General features: G+C 39.8%; 2 protein-coding genes across 3 annotated transcripts in view; both read right to left on the reverse strand.

Moving 5' to 3' along the window:
* The window catches only part of LOC129748485 (uncharacterized), a 64,310-nt gene extending 58,806 nt beyond the window's left edge, over positions 1-5,504 (reverse strand). For both annotated transcript variants that reach the window (XR_008737743.1, XM_055743124.1), the window contains exon 1: positions 5,358-5,504. The gene's annotated coding sequence lies outside the window, so the exon portion shown is untranslated. The remainder of the gene's footprint in view (positions 1-5,357) is intronic.
* Positions 386-1,354, reverse strand: LOC129742200 (uncharacterized). The gene has a single exon (XM_055734062.1). The coding sequence runs from the start codon at positions 1,352-1,354 to the stop codon at positions 386-388; it is 969 nt and encodes a 322-aa protein (XP_055590037.1).
* Positions 5,505-20,451: the final 14,947 nt, after the last annotated feature.

The following is a 20,451-nucleotide window of genomic DNA, read 5'->3' on the forward strand; positions in this document are numbered from 1 at the left end:
TATACAAGATCCTCATAAATGGTTTAAGATCAATTTGGGTTCGCTTAGATTTAAGGATCGAATATCGTTTGCGATCTAAAGAGAGAATACAATAATAAGTTTTCTTTGTAATCATATCACCTCACTAAAGCAAACCTTCGCCTTTACCGTTCAATTAACTTCGATATCGCAACCGCCTATAACCGTAGAAAAAACTAACTTCTTTAGTTCGTGGTTCGAAAGCACGTTTTTACTTAATCGTTTACAAGATTGATCCTCTCCTTGCTTTGTTTTGATAAGTTGTTTGACGTCTTTGACGTCTGCCAGGCGAATTTTCCTAATTCGCTCGAGGTAGGTTCGATACCGATACGAGGGACCTCGTAACACTCCCCCCCGAGTAAGACGATTATAACTTCTCAGGATTCGGCTTACTATCCTTGCCACCTACATCGAGCACAGCAATCTTAACCGCAGGTCTCTCATAAACAGATGTTCTCGTTTTCACCCAGACTCGTCGAACTTGCCCCTCTACGTCAGTAGCGATTTTTAGTACTCGTCCTTTGGGCCAGCAATTTCTGGGTAAGTCTGGATCAACTACATACACTATATCGTCGACTTCGATGGGTTTAACTGGTGCATACCATTTGCTACGTCTGGTGATTTCAGGTAGGTAGTCGCGTATCCATCTTTTCCAGAACTGATTGGCGATGACTTGCGATACTTGCCACCCTCGCTTTAGTGATATTCCGTCGCTGTTAATATCTGTCAAGGGTTTAGATCCGTTTGAGCTTCCCACTAGAAAGTGGTTCGGGGTAAGTGCTGTACGAGAATCGCAGTCCACAGGTACATGTGTTAGCGGCCTTCCGTTAAGCGTGTTCTCAATTTCCGCAAACGCATTGCGTAACTCTTCGTCGGTTGGGCGTTTAGATACGCGCAAGAGAGGTAAAATTCTTTTCACTGAGCGTATGAGCCTTTCCCAACTTCCACCCATGTGTGGAGCTGCTGGAGGGTTGAAGGTCCACGATGTGTTCGGAGTAGTGAATTCTTCAGCAATCTTACTCTGGTCTATCCTTTTGAAAGTCTCTCGTAGCTCCCGATCCGATCCCACGAAGTTCGTGCCTCTATCACTATAAAACACAGCAGGCGTTCCTCTTCTGGCTGTAAAGGTCCTAATTGCCATAATACAGGAGCTTGTATTTAACTGATGAGCAATTTCTAGATGGATAGCTCTCGTAGTTTGACAAACAAATATTACGCCCCACCGTTTCTCAACTCTACGACCGACGACGACCTCTAATGGGCCGAAGTAATCCACTCCGGTGTGAGTGAATGGTCGCGTGAAGGCTGCTACTCGCCCAGCAGGTAGTCTAGCCATTTTTGGTGAACAAGGCTGCGCGTTAAGAATCTTGCACAATTGACAATCTTTGCGTACATCTTTGTATAGCCTTCTCAAATTCGTGATGTAGAACTTTTGTTTTATTTCGCTGATGATCAACTCACTGTTTTGGTGATGGTATCGAGTGTGATAGAATAAAACAAGTAATTTTGTAACATGATGTTTCCACGGAAGAAGGATTGGATTGGCTGTCTCCACGTCGAGATACTCGCAAGCACCTGTTCTTCCTTCCATTCTGATGATTCCACTGTCATCGAGATATGCACAAAGCCTATAAAGGGGGCTTTTTTGGAAGTAATAATTTTTGTTTGTTTTGAGAATAGTATATTCTTCAGAATAGGTTTCTCTTTGAACTTGACGAATGAGAAATTCTTCGGCACCACGTAGCTCGTTACTGGTAAGAATTCCACCTTGTTTCTTCTTGTCTTTGGGCAAGTTACTTATGTAGCGCAGTACGAATGCGGTAATTCTCAACAAGCGTATCCAACGAGAGTAATCACTAACTTCGATAATGGCAATATTTTGTGTTGAATGTAAATTACAAGTAAATTTAAGCACCTCATCGGTTGTCCACTTCTTTTCAGGCATTACGGGCCACTCATTTTCGGTTTTACGTAGGAACTCAGGACCGCAGAACCATCGGTCATTCGCCGAGAGCGCAGGAGTGCGCTGCCATTTAGTCCCGTCGTCTGCCACGTTCCATTTGGACGGAACCCACCGCCAAGCAGAAGCTGTTGTGATCTCAAGAATATCGCTGACTCGTGCGGCTACGTACTGACTATATTTTCGATGATCTGAAGAAATCCACGATAATGTATTCCGAGAGTCGGACCAGAAGACGCATCGAGTAACTTTAGTTGACAGCTTTTCCAGGATAATCTTCGCGAATCGCGCACCTATGACCGCTGATTGCAGCTCCTTACGAGGAATCGATAAATATTTCAGTGGGGCTACACGCGTTTTCGACCCCACTAGTGAACATTCAAAGGAATTGTCAAACTGGTAACGTAGGTATACCACGACCGCCATTCCTTCCTCGCTAGCATCAACAAAGATGTGTAACTGCACGTCAACAGCAGGTACTATTTTGCTCAAACTATGAAGGCAGCGTTGGATTCGAAGATTCTCTAAAGAAGGAAGAAGACTCACATATCGAAGCCACTTCTCGTTCAATTTTTCACCAATAGCATCGTCCCAAGCCACTTCCGTCCTCCAGATTTCTTGGAGTAGAATTTTTAAGAACATTAGGTAGTGAGAAATGAGGCCTAAAGGGTCATAGATTGACATTAGCGTTCTTAAGACTTCTCGCTTGGTAGGTATACGTGAACCTTTTAACAAAGCCTCATCCAAACGGTTCCAATTGATTTTAAAGATAAAGGAGTCAGATGCTGTTTCCCACCACATGCCCAGGACTTTTTCAGTGGCTAAAGTGGACATGAGATCAAGGTTTTTCCCCGCTGTAGGTTATTCGTTGAGCTCGATAAGTACCTGTGCTGAATTGGACATCCAGTTGTGGATTTCAAAACCTCCTTTTCCGTTGATAAGTCTGACAGTTTTTGCCAAGACGGTTGCCTTCTCCTCATCATCCACGCTGAATAGCATATCATCCACGTAGGTACAGTCTATTATAATTTCGGCTGCTTCTGGGTACAAATCGGCGTGTCTCTTAGCGTTTAGATTTTTCACAAATTGTGCGCTGCTAGGAGAGCAAGAGGCGCCAAATGTCATCACAGTCATAATATACTCGCTAAGGTTATCATTTTTGTCCTTCCACAGGAAACGTTGGCAATGTTGATCCTGCTCACGAATTTTCACTTGGTGATACATTTCGCGGATGTCACCACATACGGCGATTCGATTTTCGCGAAACTTCAATAGCACGGAAAACAAGGAGACTAGTTGATCTGGTCCGGTTAGTAATGCGGAGTTCAGCGATTGCCCTTTATACGTTGCGGCAGCATCCCATACCAGTCTCACTTTACCTGGTTTGTTGGGATTAGTAACGGGAAACGTCGGCAGATACCATACCAATTTTCGGAAGTTGTGTATTTCTTTGTTTTCAAGTTTGCGGATGTATCCTTTGGTAAGATAAGATTCCATTTTTTCGTTCAATGCACGTCTTAGAGCAGGATCCTTCTCTAAACGCTTCTCTAAACCACGGTAACGTTGCAGGGCCATCTCCTTATTGTTCTGTAGGCATGGATTCGGGTATCGCCATAGAAGGCCCGTCTCGTACCGATCACCGACGAATCGCGTCATGTTATGGAGAAGCTTTAAAGCGCGTTCATCGTCTTTCGACCTTACCACATCATTCAATTTCACAATACCTATACTTTCTATATCAAAGTAACTCTTAACTGATTGTTCGAGAACAAGGTCGTTCTTATTTCCTCCTTCGCTATTATGAGACCTAGCTTGATGTAAATAAACAAAGGGTCTCGAAAGAGTTGATAGACTAAGGCGAACCTATTCCTATCATTAGATTTGTGCCTAATATTGTAATTTTCGAAATAATGAAAGTGTCCGTTTTACCCGCAGTGTTCGTCTTATTTAATTAGTTGAAAATTCTGGTGTCTTCGTTCTGACTTGATAAATTTGTATAAAAGTTCAATCATCAATCCGGAATACAAAAACTAATCATATCAAAAATAAACAGAAATGAAAATTAATTTATGAATTTCCTAAGATATGCTCCATAATTCCAGTGTCCAACTGACAGAGTAGGTACAGCTTCAATAAAAATTAAAGCCCACAAACACGACGATCGTAAATGCCGCCAAGACCAGTTCAATTTGGTGAAGGACTTAATCCATCGTGCATGCATATATGGTCTGGTCTGGTCCGGCCTGAGTCTGACAGTTACTGCTGAGACTTGTCCGATTGGCACTAGTGGTGGTTTACTTTGAGAAGGTATTGTTCAATTTTAAATAATCTTCGGTTCCAACTTGCTCACTACTGTCAACCACACTCTTTGCTTCCTTCCATATTTGACACTTGCTCTGGGTGTTGGTGTTCAGCGAACGGCTTAAGCTCATGTAGATCAATCACTTCATTTCGTTTTAGGTGCACATGTGGGACACAATTACTCATTCTCTTAGCCCACACTCCATTACCTAACAAATAATTATCAACACCACAGCGTTTCGAGGAAGACAGAGACTAAAGCGGTGTTGTTACCTAAAATGCTGACTCAAACGTTGTAAAATTGTTGAATGTGCAAACAGAAAAAAAAGAAAAAAATCAACTCCACATAGCGCGAAATCTTCATGGGCCGCAGCAGATGACACAAAAGAGAAAAAAAGGTAACATAAAAAAGCAGACCCGGAAAAGTATTACACGAACTTCTCAACATCGACAGCACAGAGTTCCACATGACATTTTTGGGGAAGAGAGTAAGGAGAAAAACGAGAGGTGGTTCCTTACGGTTCATGCTTTTGCTCCACCGAGAAGGCAAAAGAAATGTTCCCAACACTAGCGTAATACCCCACACAATATGTATGCAAGAAAGAAATGCCAGAACGCCACATTAAATCACTCAATCTCAATTAGTCAACTATGCTATTTTTTTTTCTTCTTTTGGTATGGTTCCAGATGAACTCGCAAAGGTTCCAACTATTCCAAACAGGCGTCCCGGGCAATGCGAGCGAATCACTTCTGGAAATGAATCATGACGACGACGATCGGCCTTTGTCGATCTCGGACACAGTCAGCAACAAATGCAAAAAAAAACATACGCGAAAGGGAGCCCACGAGAGACGGATAAAAAAAAAAAAGTACTTCAATTTGAATAATTGAAGGGTGGTAACAAGCGACGAACCCTTTTTTTAGATGGTCTTCTTTTATTGCGGAATTCCATTTTATAAAACTGCTTAAAGTGCTTGAAAACGCCACTTACAAGAATTACCTATCGATCAAGGTTTATGAAGTAAGCAAAAGCAAGCCACCGAAAACAAAAAACATACTAAAGTAAAAGGCTACCAACCACGAGATGTAAAAAATGTAGACAACACCAGTCGACCACTCAAAGTTGATCGCGCACAGGATCGTGTTCGAGTCACGACGTTTTGATATCGATTATACTTCCGTGAGAGACGCGTTGAAGCGCGCGAACGACCGTGTTAAGCTACGGTTGGGTTGAAACTGACTCAACTCCACATCATTTTAAGCTTGGATTTTTTCTGCCATCACTTCACCTTTTGGAGAGAGATTCAGTTGGTGCAGAGAAACTCAGAATTCACAGCAGGGTTGTAATCAGCTCATCAAGTTCTTTGATTCAACATTGATTGATGCTTTTATGTAGATTAATAAATATATGCTGGAATTTTTACTGAACAACTTTGCCTAAGACGGTGAATTGATATATTATGCATTTAAATTAAATTTTAGAAACGTCGTTGGTTGACTGACAGCAGATTGAAGTTCCGGTATGAAGTTGACGAAAAAAGAAAAGGAGAAATAGGAAAAAGGAAATAGGGTGTGATGTACAAGAACACAGCTTACCCCTTGATGTAGTATCATACACAGCAATAAAAATTCGTGTAATTTTAGTTCGAAACGATGCACCATGGGTTTTTTTAATCTAAAATTATATCACTGTGTATTTATTCAAACATGTAATTTTTGGGGCGTGTAAGGTTAGTTCAACCTCCCCGTGGTGCCTGCTGGGATGCGAGTAACCTAAGCGGAGATCGGGTACCCAACCCCTGTGGATGCTTTGGTCGCATGCAGACTGAGAAGGTGGCCGCACGCGTCTGTTCCCCAGGTCAGGGGCGGCGTGCAACAACAACCGAGCGTCTGATCTTCAGGTCAGGGGCGGGTCAAGCAGCGTCTGTCTTGCAGCGAGCGGCTGAATCTATGAAATGCGGCTCCCGCCAGCTAAGTCCAAGATGGCAGCCTCATCCGGGATAGGGACTTTAGGCTAACAACCTACTGCTCCTGATATTTTGTATTGTTACGGAAACTGAGAGAAGAAATAACCGAATTGGAACTTTGGCAATGACTTTTAGCATGGAAACACGGACACGAATTGGAACTTGGAACGTTTTAACCCTTGCCCAGCCAGGTAAGCTGGCTCAACTTGCTAGAGAAGCTAGCCGCCTCAAGCTAGAGATATTGGGACTGAGCGAAGTCCGTTGGCCTAACACTGGAGAACACAAGACACAGTCCGGGCAAGTACTGCTTTACTCTGAACACGCTACTCGGGAACGAGGAGTTTGTTTCCTATTCAGCTCGCAGGCCCATGCGGCCCTCATAAGATGGAAATCGATAAACGAACGAATAATCGTAGCCAGATTCAGAACACGGGTCAGAAACCTTACAATGGTCCAGTGTTATGCGCCAACTGACGTTGCCGATTTGCAGGAGAAAGAGCAGTTTTACAGTCAATTAAACAGTGTGGTTGAGAGAATTCCGAAGGGTGACATTCAAATCCACTTAGGCGACTTCAACGCAAAGATTGGCTCCGATAATCAGGACTTTGAGCGCATCATGGGGCGCCATGGTCTAGGACAGATGAGCGAAAACGGAGAGCTGTTTGCAGAATTTTGTGGCAACAACAACATGGTGATCGGTGGATCGCTCTTCCTCCATCGACCAGCACATAAGGTCACTTGGGTATCCCGGGATGGCCGAACAGAAAATCAAATTGACCACATCTGCATCAGCCGAAAATGGAGAAGGAGCCTTCTTGATGTCCACAACAAGCGAAGCGCAGACATTGCATCTGACCATCACCTCGTCCTTGGCGAGATACGACTGAGAGTTGCGCGTGTCCAACGGCGCGAGGAGAAAGTCTGGTGTCGATACGACGTCCGCCGGTTGGAGAATCCAGAGGTGAAAAGAGCATACGTTGAACAGCTAGAATCCCGAGTCTCGGAGCTGCCGACAGACGGAACAGTCGAAGAACAGTGGTGTGGAATCAAGAATGCCTTTATCACGACGAGCCATGGTACTCGGTAAAGTTTGTGGAAGACGAAGTGAATGGATGTCGAAACCTGGAGGATGATCGATGATCGGAGAAAGGCGAAAGTCGGAATTGAGCAGGCATGTACCGGGTCAGCCAAAGCAGCCGCACGATATGCGGAGCTGGAAAAGGCAGTTAAACGAGCTTGTAGACGAGACAAGAGAGCCTGGACAAACTCCCTAGCCGAAGAGGGAGAAAGAGCCGCCGCCATTGGAGATATCCGATTATTATATGATTTTTATCGCCGCCTCAGTGGTGCAAGGATTAATGGAAGAATGCCGCTGAAAGACCGATCAGGTCAGTTATTGACCGATCGAACAGATCAGCTCAAACGATGGACTGAGCACTTCGAACAACTCTTTCGAGTCACGACCCAAGTAACACAGATTATGCCAACCCAAGTAACACAGATTATGCCAACTAGCATTAGGAAGTTTTATTATGGTTTAATTATGGCATTTTTTTGTGCAGCTCGTTTTATGATGGTTTTATTATGGTCATGAAGAATGCTTATATTTTTTTTCGACCATATGTTTTCAGATGGTTTTGAAAACGCTAATAAAACTTTTATTAAACATACTGTTTTAGTGATTTTGAAAGAGTTATGAATGCTCTTTTTAAACTATAATAAAACACAAACTTAGAAGTTTGCTCCAAGCTTTCTTTTGCATGTTCTATAATAGCACTCAGTGCATGATTATTAAACCGCCATAAAACTTAGTGACAGTTCTCGATCAAGATGTCAAAACAGGACACGCTCAGATTAGATAGCACATATTTGAATTGGAACTCCCATTTTTACATATTTTTGGTAAGTTATGCGTGTTGGTTTTGAGTTAAAATTAAAAAAATACATCTTTGAAAACTTGAAATCACCGAAAGTAGTATGAATATCTTTACACTATGAGTATTGAGTGAAAGGGCCCAAATAGTAGGAAAAAAAATTGTTGCTTGACGCCATCATTAATTTAAGATGGCGGCTTCCGCTTTTATTTTCAAAGCTGTAAATTACTGAAAATATCGTGAAACCTTCACAATATGGTTATTAGGTGAAAGTAATAAGAGAGTAGAATAAGAGTAGAAGTCAAATTTTGTTGCCCGTCGCCATCTTAAATCCAAGATGGCGGCTACCACTCAACTTGAAAATACTGTAAATGACTGAAAATCGCATAAAACCTATATTATAGGGGTATAAGATGAAAGAAATCAACCGGTAGAAGTTGAATTTCTCTATCTGACGCCATCTTGAAATCCAAGATGGCGGCTTCCGCTAAACTTTAAAATGTAGTAAATGACTTAAAATGACATGAAACCCAGGTGGTAGTGGGTGGAAGGGCTTAACGAGTAGAAGTCGAATATTGCTATCTTACGCCATCTTGAAATCCAAGATGGCAGCTTTCTATAAACATTAAAAATGCTCTAAATCATTGAATATCGCATGAAACCTCCAAAATATGGGTGTTTGTCAATTGGGATAAGCTATAAAAAGTTTATTTTTGCATTCTGACGCTATCTTGAAATCCAAGATGGTGGCTTCAGCTGATCTTAAAAATACTGTAAATGAATGAAAATAGCATGAAACTCCCAAATATATTGTATTGGGTGCTAAGGCTAAATGATAGAAGTCAAATATCTCTTTTCGCGTTTCTCTGAAAATCTGTAAGTGACTGAAAATCCCACAAAAACCACCACAATACAGACCCCGTTCGTTTTTGGCAACATCGAATTTGGCACATGTGCCTAAATCAGACGGTTAACAGAAACAACATAACCTTATAGTTTTCGCTAGAATAAGACCAATACAATTTAAACATAATAACATGATAGGAATAATAGAATTACAAAAATGGCAAAAAAAACAAAGCTATAAACAAAACAAGAAAAGTGCTAAATGCATTAGAAACATAATGAAAAAATAATAAAAGTGATTTCAAATGATCTAAATTGTCTTAAAATAGTAGTTTTAATGTAGTATTTCGTGAAAAAAGTTGTGTTCAAGCGATTTTCATTGATTAACAGTATTTTACATTCAGTGGAAGCTGCCATCTTGGATTTCAAGATGGCGTCGAAAAAAATCGACTTCTAGTTTAGCCCTTTCACCCAATACACGTATAGTGGTGGTTTAATGCGACTTTTTGTCAGCATTAAGCATTAAAAGTTAAGCGGATGCCACCATTTTGGATTTCAAGATGGCGTCTGATAGCGAAATTAAACTTCTACTCGTTTAGCCCTTTCACCCGATACCCGATTTTGTTGGGGTTTCATGCGATTTCAAGTCATTTACACCATTTTAAAGTTCAGCGGAAGCCGCCATCTTGGATTTCAAGATGGCGTCAGACAACGAAATTTGACTTCAACTCATGATTTATTCCACGGGTCATTCAAAACCAATCCCTTTTCATTCAAAAAGTCTGTCCTCATTTGCTGTACTAATGATTAACAACTCAGAAATGAGGAACTCAACCTTAGCGTGTAATTGGTTGGCTTGCGAGAGAAACGTCAAATCGTAGCTTTTTTTGAGGTCGTCATTAAACCATAATAAAACTATGAATTGACTCACGCCATGTTGGTTGCAAAATCGAAGGGCACAAAATGACGCCATGTTGATGGATTCACAATGCAAGCATTGGAAAATATTTTTTCAGGCCTTTTTCCATCAATTCCATCATAATTGACCATCAGATTTGACGAGGCGCATTTATTTTAAGATACTATTTCATATACATTTTACCTAAAATCTTGACTGGCAGTAGAAAAGAAGCTCAATATATGGTTAAAACATTGGTTTTTTTAGCTATTAATTTTACCAGATCATATCTGAATAATGCAATCATCATTCATCAACCATTATGGTTGCTGTAAAAAATAAAAAAAAACTTCGAGGACTGACAGAACCGAAAAAAACAAAACAATTTTTTTATAATAGCTTTTTAAAAGCTTTGGTGACCAACATTGATGACCAACAATTATATGTCTTGATGACGTTTCTAGGGTAGGGCCAAATAGCCTGATTTTGGCTTTATTAGAGTCCAGGTGATGTTATAGAATGCGCTTTAGCTTTTTATGAAGATTAATGCGATAGTCCAAACGATATTTTGCTGACCATAATAAAGCTAAAATTGTTACTTGGGAACTAGCATTAGGAAGTTTTATCATGGTTTAATTATGGCATTTTTTTGTGCAGCTCGTTTTATGGCGGTTTTATTATGGTCATGCAGAATGCTTATAATTTTTTTTCGACCATATGTTTTCAGATGGTTTTGAAAACGCTAATAAAACTTTTATTAAACATGCTGTTTTAGTTATTTTGAAAGAGTTGTGAATGCTTTTTTTAAACTATAATAAAACAGAAACCTAGAAGTTTGCTCCAAGCTTTCTTTTGCATGTTCTATAATAGCACTCAGTGCATGATTATTAAACCGCCATAAAACTTAGTGACAGTTCTCGATCAAGATGTCAAAACAGGACACGCTCAGATTAGATAGCACATATTTGAATTGGAACTCCCATTTTTGGTAAGTTATGCGTGTTGGTTTTGAGTTAAAATTAAAAAAAATCATCTTTGAAAACTTGAAATCACCGAAAGTGGTATGAATATCTTTACAATATGAGTATTGAGTGAAAGGACCCAAATAGTAGGAAAAAAAATTGTTGCTTGACGCCATCATTAATTCAAGATGGCGGCTTCCGCTTTTATTTTCAAAGCTGTAAATTACTGAAAATATCGTGAAACCTCACAATATGGTTATTAGGTGAAAGTAATAAGAGAGTAGAATAAGAGTAGAAGTCAAATTTCGTTGCCCGTCGCCATCTTAAATCCAAGATGGCGGCTACCACTCAACTTGAAAATACTGTAAATGACTGAAAATCGCATTAAACCTATATTATAGGGGTATAAGTTGAAAGGAATCAACTGGTAGAAGTTGAATTTCGCTATCTGACGCCATCTTGAAATCTAAGATGGCGGCTTCCGCTAAACTTTAAAATGTAGTAAATGACTTAAAATTACATGAAACCCAGGTGGTAGTGGGTGGAAGGGCTTAACGAGTAGAAGTCGAATATTGCTATCTTACGCCATCTTGAAACCCAAGATGGCAGCTTTCTATAAACTTTAAAAATGCTCTAAATCATTGAATATCGCATGAAACCTCCAAAATATGGGTGTTTGTCAATTGGGATAAGCTATAAAAAGTTTATTTTTGCATTCTGACGCTATCTTGAAATCCAAGATGGTGGCTTCAGCTGAACTTAAAAATACTGTAAATGAATGAAAATAGCATGAAACTCCCAAATATATTGTATTGGGTGCTAAGGCTAAATGATAGAAGTCAAATATCTGTTTTCGCATTTGAAAATCTGTAAGTGACTGAAAATCCCACAAAAACCACTACAATACAGACCCCGTTCGTTTTTGGCAACATTCGATTTTGGCAACATCGAATTTGGCACATGTGCCTAAATCAGACGGTTAACAGAAACAACATAACCTTATAGTTTTCGCAAGAATAAGACCAATACAATTTAAACATAATAGCATGATAGGAATAATAGAATTACATAAATGGCAAAAAAAAACAAAACAAGAAAAGTGCTAAATGCATTAAAAACATAATGAAAAAATAATAAAAGTGATTTAAAATGATCTAAATTGTCTTAAAATAGTAGTTTTAATGTAGTATAACGTGAAAAAAGTTGTGTTCAAGCGATTTTCATTGATTAATAGTATTTTAAATTCAGCGGAAGCTGCCATCTTGGATTTCAAGATGGCGTCGGAAAGAAAAAAATCGACTTCTAGTTTAGCCCTTTTACCCAATACCCGTATAGTGGTGGTTTAATGCGACTTTTTGTCAGCATTGAGCATTAAAAGTTGAGCGGATGCCGCCATCTTGGATTTCAAGATGGCGTCTGATAGCGAAATTCAACTTCTACTCGTTTAGCCCTTTCACCCGATACCCATTTTGTTGGGGTTTCATGCGATTTCAAGTCATTTACACCATTTTAAAGTTCAGCGGAAGCCGCCATCTTGGATTTCAAGATGGCGTCAGACAACGAGACTTCAACTCATGATTTATTCCACGGGTCATTCAAAACCAATCCCTTTTCATTCAAACAGTCTGTCCTCATTTACTGTACTAATGATTAACAACTCAGAAATCAGGAACTCAACCTTAGCGTGTTATTGGTTGGCTTGCGAGAGAAACGTCAAATCGTAGCTTTTTTTGGGGTCATCATTAAACCATAAACCATAAACCATAAACAAAATCGAAGGGCAAAAAATGACGCCTTGTTGATGGATTCACAATGCAAGCATTGGAAAAATTTTTTTCAGGCCTTTTTCCATCAATTCCATCATGATTGACCATCAGATTTGACGAGGCGCATTTATTTTAAGATACTATTTCATATACATTTTACCTAAAATCTTGACTGGCAGTAGAAAAGAAGCTCAATATATGGTGAAAATATTGGTTTTTTAGCTATTAATTTTACCAGATCATATCTGAATAATGCAATCATCATTCATCAACCATTATGGTTGCTGGAAAAAATAAAAAAAAACTCCGAGAACTGACAGAACCGAAAAAAACAAAAATTTCTAACATGTTTTATAATAGCTTTTTAAAAGCTTTGGTGACCTACATTGATGACCAACAATTATATGTCTTGATGACGTTTCTAGGGTAGGGCCAAATAGCCTGGTTTTGGCTTTATTAGAGTCCAGGTGATGTTATAGAATGCGCTTTAGCTTTTTATGAAGATTAATGCGATAGTCCAAACGATATTTTGCTGACCATAATAAAGCTAAAATTGTTACTTGGGGAATAGCGATGGCCAACAGAATCCGCAGCTCGAAGCGCCAACAGTAAGTTGCATAAATGGTGTCAACTCGGAAGCGCCTTCGCAGGCTGAAATAGAAACGGCAATCAAAAACATGAAATCCAACAAAGCACCTGGGATCGATTGCATCCCTGCTGCATCCCTGTCAGCACAAATGTTGCACCGTCTTTTTTCTGACATCTGGGATACTGCAACATTCCCGGCGGACTGGATGCAGGGTATCCACGTAATGGTCCCGAAGAAAGGAGACCTGACAGAGTGCGGTAACTGGCGAGGCATAACGTTGATCTGTACAACCTTCAAAGTACTCTGCAAAGTGATCCTGAACAGGATCCAGGAGAAAATCGACGCTACACTCCGACGGCAACAAGCTGGATTCCGATCCGGACGATCATGTGTGGACCACATCACAACGCTACGAATAATACTGGAACAAATCAACGAATTCCAGGACTCTGCTGGTGTTCGTTGATTTCGAAAAAGCATTTGACCAACTTAACCATGAAAATATCTGGGCAACTCTAAGGCGACGAGGGGTTCCAGAGAAACTAGTCCATCTCATCGAAGCACAATACGAGGCATTTTCGTGGAAGGTCTTGCACGATGGTGTCTTGTCCGAACCAATCCCGGTAACTGCTGGAGTGAGACAAGGATGTATCTTATCACCGCTACTTTTTCTAATCGTAATGGATGAGATTCTGTCTGGATCGATTGACTATGCATCGAACCGAGGATTGCCGTGGAATCCTTCAACAATGGAGCAACTGAACGACCTTGACCTGGCTGATGATATTGTATTGCTCGCCCAAACACAACCGGATATGCAGAGCAAACTCGACGACCTCACCGAAAGTTTCAAGGCAGCAGGTCTCAAAGTTAATGTCGGAAAGACCAAGTCGATGGAGATCAACACAGGAAATCCCTCCAGTTTCATGGTAGCTGGGCAACAAGTTGAGAAAGTGGAGTGCCTCCAGTATCTTGGTAGCCAGATAACGCCTGATGGTGGTACCAGGAAAGACATCGAAACCCGGATCAGAAAGGCCCGTTTCGCATTTGCGAGTCTCCGAAACATCTGGCGGTCACGCCAGATCTCTCTAGGAACGAAAATCCGAATCTTCAACTCAAACGTCAAATCCGTATTGCTGTACGGGTGCGAAACTTGGTGCACATATGCGGTGACGACGCAAAAACTGCAAGTATTTGTAAACCGCTGCGAGGCCGAATTTCCCAGCCGATAGTTTAGGAGCCCCACTTCTCAACATAAAAGCCCGGGCGCGACAAGCTATGCTGCATTGAGACTTGTCGCTGAAAGCACGCACAATGAAGAAGGACATTTAGGCGTTTAAGAAAGAATTGCACGCAAGTAGTAGGTAGAATTTGAAATGCCATAATTCAAAGTAAATCGTAAGGCAATAAATTTTCAAACTGTAAATGTTTGTTGAACTGTTTCATTAATTCAGTGAAGGACTTGACCACACTGGGGTAGTTAGGGGAAGGACCTGGAGGTTCATATGTACCTAAATTGCCGATTATAATTGGGATTCGGGAGGTGGTCAGCTCAGTGATGAAATTGTCAGGTATGGGCGATCTATAACTGGGTTGTTCTAAGGATTTTATGTTGATTGGTAGCAATTTCGTCATGTGTTAGTTTCGTCGTATTTTGGGTTAGCTATTTGGCGAGCCCTATCTGATCCGATCCTTAACCACTTTTAAGGACAATTTATGGACTCGCCATCAGCGGAGTCTCACCGGGCATATTAAACCGTGGCGAACGATCTCCTAACGGAGTGGCGCTTAAGTCGTACGCCAGTAAGGGATCGGTCATTGGCGGCTACATTTTGGCGCCCAACGTGGGGCTGAATAGTCATAAGTCCTTTAGATGACTCATCTAATTAGTAGATGAAGTATAATAGTCTTTCAACCAATGTTGAAATCATTTAGCTAGTAGTTTATACAGTTATGAGAATGTTCTGAAATTATTATATTGTTACAATGTAGCAACGATTTGGGGGGAATACATTTAGGCGTTAATAAGTCGTACGCCAGTAAGGGATCGGTCAGTGGCGGCTACAGACTTTTACCACGGCCCTATGCACTGGAGGATCGGCGCGGGTTCATTAAGTAAGTAAGTAAGCATAGGAAATTTATGTGTGAGGGTGTCATATGATCACAGCTCCTTTTTGATCGGAACAACATATGTACCACCGGAAAAACACGTTTTTTCAATTATCAATTTGCATGTTGATGCATTATCAGATGCTAGACTACAACACCCTACATGTAATATAATTCTTCTTGGTGACTTTAACCAATCGCATGTATTCCTTGGTGACTCCATCGTTCTGGATTCCGGGTCAGAGCAACAACATGGTGTAGAATTCTGCCTCAGTGATAAATACATCTAGTGCTACATTCTTGGATGGAACGACATTAAATGGAGTTAGTCAACGTAACAGGATACGAAACTCTCGAAATCAAACGCTGGATTTGATTTTCTCAGTTGAATCTATTTCGATCAGCCCTATAATCGAGGCCAGCGATTCGTGCGGATTTTGATGCCATAAACCGTGTGCTATCCAGAGGTGCCAGGTCGTATTGTCAAAAATCAGGACACCGCGAAGAAAACAAATCAAAATTTTTCAGGACACCACTAAATTGGTGAAAATAACATGCAGTTCCGCTTAAATTGCATAACTAAAGGCTGAAGACGCCTCGAATTTTGCAACTGAAGCGAGAAAAATCTTAGCTGGCCAGCAGTTAATATCGAAAAACACCATTTAAATATCATCTGAACCGAAGATCATCATTGGGTAAACTATTTTATTGAATATTTGTTTGATCTCCCCTCATACTAGTCCAAAGTTAGGAAAAATACTCCCGGCACATAAAAACTTTATTAGTAAAATGCCTTAATAAAACCTTTTGTAAATTAAAAAATAAAAATTTGTTTGATGTTTTCATCATTTAACAATAAATTTAGCTATAATTTAGATATTTTTTTTAAAAATCAGTACAAATCAGGACATTTTAAGGGCCATTTTATAAAAATCAGGACAATTCAAGCGTTCTTGAAAAATCAGGACGGCCTCTCGAAAATCAGGACGAATCCTGAAAAATCAGGACACCTGACACCCCTGGTGCTATCTGAAGTTGATTGATCTGAAATCCAAAATTGTACTGACGTTGATGTGGCTATTAGTATATTTAGCGCAATCCTGGATGATACTTTTGATGAATCCCAATCCCTTGTGCAACCTCCACTTCGACCTACTTGGACTAATGTTCACTGGAAGCGGTTGAAACAGACACGATCGAAGTTGCTACGGAAGTTTAGAAACTTCAGGTGCCCATACGTGAAAATCAAATTGAAGGCTACTACTACGTTATCGTATATACAATCGACTTTGCCATCGCGGTCATGTGATTCGTACTTAGAGTGAACTTCGTCACAATCCAAATAAGTTCAGAAAATTTGAAAACTCCAAACGGAAAGAGTCAGGGCTTCCAGGTTTCATTTCAACTGACGTAAAATGCGACCTTTTGCGACGCGCATCGCCAGTTTTTCTTTCAATTGAATCGCCAACCGCTGGTCAATTGAACGCAGCCGTAACACGATTACCCATCGATGTGCTGGATCTGGATGTTTTTGCTGTAAGCAAGGAAATGATTTAGAGGCAATAATTAATCTGAAGAGCTCCAAGACAGCCGAAAACCTACCTAATTTAAGCTACAGATCGTCGATTGGCTGTGAAAATTGGTTCCGCTGAATCCTCTAACTTCATTCCAAAGTCTGGGGTACCCCAATGCAGCAATTTGGCGACTTAAAAATATGTTTAGTCACAAACAGTAAAGCTGACTGTTTTAGATGAGCAACTCATTCCTCAGGCAGAGTCCGGATTTCCTGTTGATGAAGGAATATAGAGATTTAGTGTATTTATTACATTTAGATTGATTGATTGATTGATTGATTGATTCAATGTGATTTTTAAAAGTAAGATTCCGATCAAGTGTGAGTCCCAAGTACTTCACGTGATCAGACCATTCTAATGAGACCCCGTTAAAAATTGTGGGATGATTTTCATTAGATTTTAAAAATGGAGCTCTTGGCTTATGGGGAAACAAAATTAGTTGAGTTTTGGAAGCGTTAGGAGAAATTTTTTACATTTTCAAGTAATTCAAACTCACGGATAGTCTCAGCTCTGTTGAAGCAATCCGTTCGATAAGACCAGGAAAGAACTCACCGTGTTTCCTCGGAAAGATTCGGGATATTCTGACTGCTTTATCAAAACGTAGCTTTGCCATCACATTTGTTCGGGTCCCTTCGCATTTTGCTCTATAATGGGTAATGAGAAGGCAGACTCTCTAGCGAAGGTACCCAGTAAACATGAATCGGCAGAGAGGTAACTCAAATCGCCAGAGGGATCGTAACGATCTCTCTGGCGATTTTGCATCATCACATCGTTAGAGTGGAACACACCATACGCGTGCCTTGGGTGAGTGCCACGAATTAAGCTAAGACACGCCCTCCAGAGAAACACACGAACACAATCCGAATCGTGTTTGTATGTTTCCCTTCGAGACGCGTGTTCGCCTGCCTGAGAAGTCGACAGCTACGATTGAAAGCACACACGGGACACGGGGACAAAATGCGACCACACCGTACGAGTGTACAATTCAAACTGATTTCGCATGTACGCATTCGTATTTATTGCCTCTAGGTATCTCGGCAGGACAAACCGAATGAAAATATTTGCGTTCTTGGAGTGTCGCCGAAGTTAACCGTTTTATTCTAAGTTCGGTGACTCAACTCTCAGTTTTTTGCATGCTCTGTCAATTTCTGAGAGGACGCGCTTATTGGGTAGGAGCGATGGAAGGCGACACGTATCAGCGTGAAATTGTCTTCAATGAGTTTTATTTTTTAGTTAGGAGAAATTCTCTTGTCAACTGGCAGCGCAAATGGGACGAGGATGAGTTGGGTCGGTGGCTCCACTCGGTTATCCCAAAGGTAAGCCTTAAACCCTGGTTTAATAGGTTGGATCTGAGTCGGGATTTTATTCGTATATTTTCCCGTCTCATGTCCAATCATTATTCCTTAAACGCGGTACTCTATCGTTTTGATATTGCTGGCAGAAATTTGTGTAGTTGCGGCCAAGGTTACCATGACATCGAGCATATTGTTTGGTCGTGTGAGGTCCATCTTGTCGCCAGAACGAATTTTTCAGACTCCCTTCGGGCCCGAGGAAAACCACCCAACGTTCCAGTGAGGGACGTGCTCGCTGTGAAAGACTTGGACTACATGTTCGAAATCTATCTTTTTCTAAAAGCTATCGATCTACGTCTATAATTCTTTTTATTTTCATATTTCGCATTCCTATCATTCTTCTTTCTTCTGAAAAAGTGTTAAGCTAAGCAGACCATTGTTAAAAAACTAAAAACGGATTTTGCTCCTTAAAACTTAACGGTATGAGCCGTTTCAAATAAAGCTATTATAAAAAAAAAGTAATTCAAATGAATTTAAATTATATTGCAATCTACTGCGTACCACCCGTAAATTTCGACCTTTGGATGAAAGCAAAGTATCATCAGCAAATAATCTTCTTCTTTTTCCTTCTGGTACATCAGGAAGATCAGAAGTAAAAATATTGTATAAAATTGGCCCAAGTATACTGCCCTGATGGACACCAGCTCAAATGGGTGTCCTTGCAGAGCATGAATTTTGAAAGCTTTCTTGCAAAGTTCGGCTAGTCAAGTAATTTTGAATAATTGAATTTGAATCATCATTCTATTTGAAATAACTCTCCCAAATAGTTTACTTAAAGAAGGAAGCAAACTAATTGGTCGATAACTTGAAGGCTCTGAAGCATTTTTTCCAGGTTTCAAAATTGGAGTCACTTTGGCATTTTTCAAGTGAAAACATTTATTGAAGATTTTAACTATAAAATTAAAAGTGCTTTCAGACAACTTTTTAATAAGAATATAGAAAAACTCATCTTCCCCCGGAGCTTTCATATTTTTAATTTGTTTGAAAATCAATTCAAGTTCATCAATATTTGTCCCACAAGAACTTTCAAATACATTTTGTTTAGAAAGAATATCATCAAATTCTAGGGAAATTTGAGGATCAATTTGACCTAGAACGTTTAAATTTAAATCATGAGCAGACTAAAATTGTTGGGCTAATTTTTTAGCTTTTTCTGTACTAGTTCAAAAAAGTTATCTTCATCTTTCAAAGTAGGAATTGGCTTATGGGGTTTTTTCAGAATTTTAGTTAATTGCCAAAATGGCTTTGAGTAGGATTTTATGTTTTCTACTGCTTTTGTTAAATTTTTTTGCATTACGAATAAAATTTAAACGACGTTTGATCTGTTTTTGAAGGTCACAATAAATAAATTTCAAATAAGGTTGATATTGGCGTCGACGAATATTTTTCACTCGTATCAAAAACTGAAGATCATCATCGATCAAAGGTTGATTTAATTTATGTTTAACTTTAGGTATTGAAGCGGCTTTAGCAATGACTATTGAAGTTGTCAAATTTTCTACAGCCAAATCAATATCTTCTATTGAATTCAATGGAACGTTTACATCTAAATTACGTTCAATAAAATTCCTGTATCGCTCCTAGTCAGCTTTTTGAAAGTTTGGGATTTTGGGATAATGAAAAAGTTACTGGAAGGTGGTCTGAATCGAGGTCCGCATGAGTAACTAACTGACTACAATGCTTGCCTGAATCAGTTAGAAAAACAAGTATGCCCGTTAAGATATTCAACAGTATAATAACCTGCAGCGCAGTCATCAAATAAAATATTTCCATTAGAATTTGATGAAATATTATTCCAAGATCGGTGTTTAGCATTAAAGTCACCAATAATAAAAAAATTAGACTTATTTCTAGTGAGTTTTTTTAAATCTCCCTTCAAAAAATTTTCTGCTCAACGCTACATTGAAAAGGCAAATATGCGGCAATAATTATAATTTTCCCCATAGACGTTTCTAATTCAATTCCAATTGTTTCTAAGACTTTTGTATTGAAAGAAGGAAGAAATCTAAATTTGAGACGACTATTGATGACAATAGCTACACCTCCACCATGTCGATCAAGTCGATCATTTCGTAAAATTTTAAAGAAAGCATTGCTTTTCAAGTTATTGTCTGGCTTTAAAAAAGTTTTAGTGGTTGCAGCAATATGTATGTATTGTGTTTTCAAAAATAAGAAGAACTTATCTTGGTTAGCCAGCAAAGATCTAGCGTTTCAATTCATAATATTTAAACATCT

Source organism: Uranotaenia lowii, chromosome 2 (assembly GCF_029784155.1).
Source record: "Uranotaenia lowii strain MFRU-FL chromosome 2, ASM2978415v1, whole genome shotgun sequence".
In the NCBI taxonomy this organism is placed as follows: domain Eukaryota; kingdom Metazoa; phylum Arthropoda; class Insecta; order Diptera; family Culicidae; genus Uranotaenia; species Uranotaenia lowii.

What these genes read in the sequence shown, in the direction of transcription:
- LOC129742200 (XM_055734062.1), bottom strand. Translation starts at nt 1,354, where the DNA reads ATGGCTAGACTACCTGCTGGGCGAGTAGCAGCCTTCACGCGACCATTC.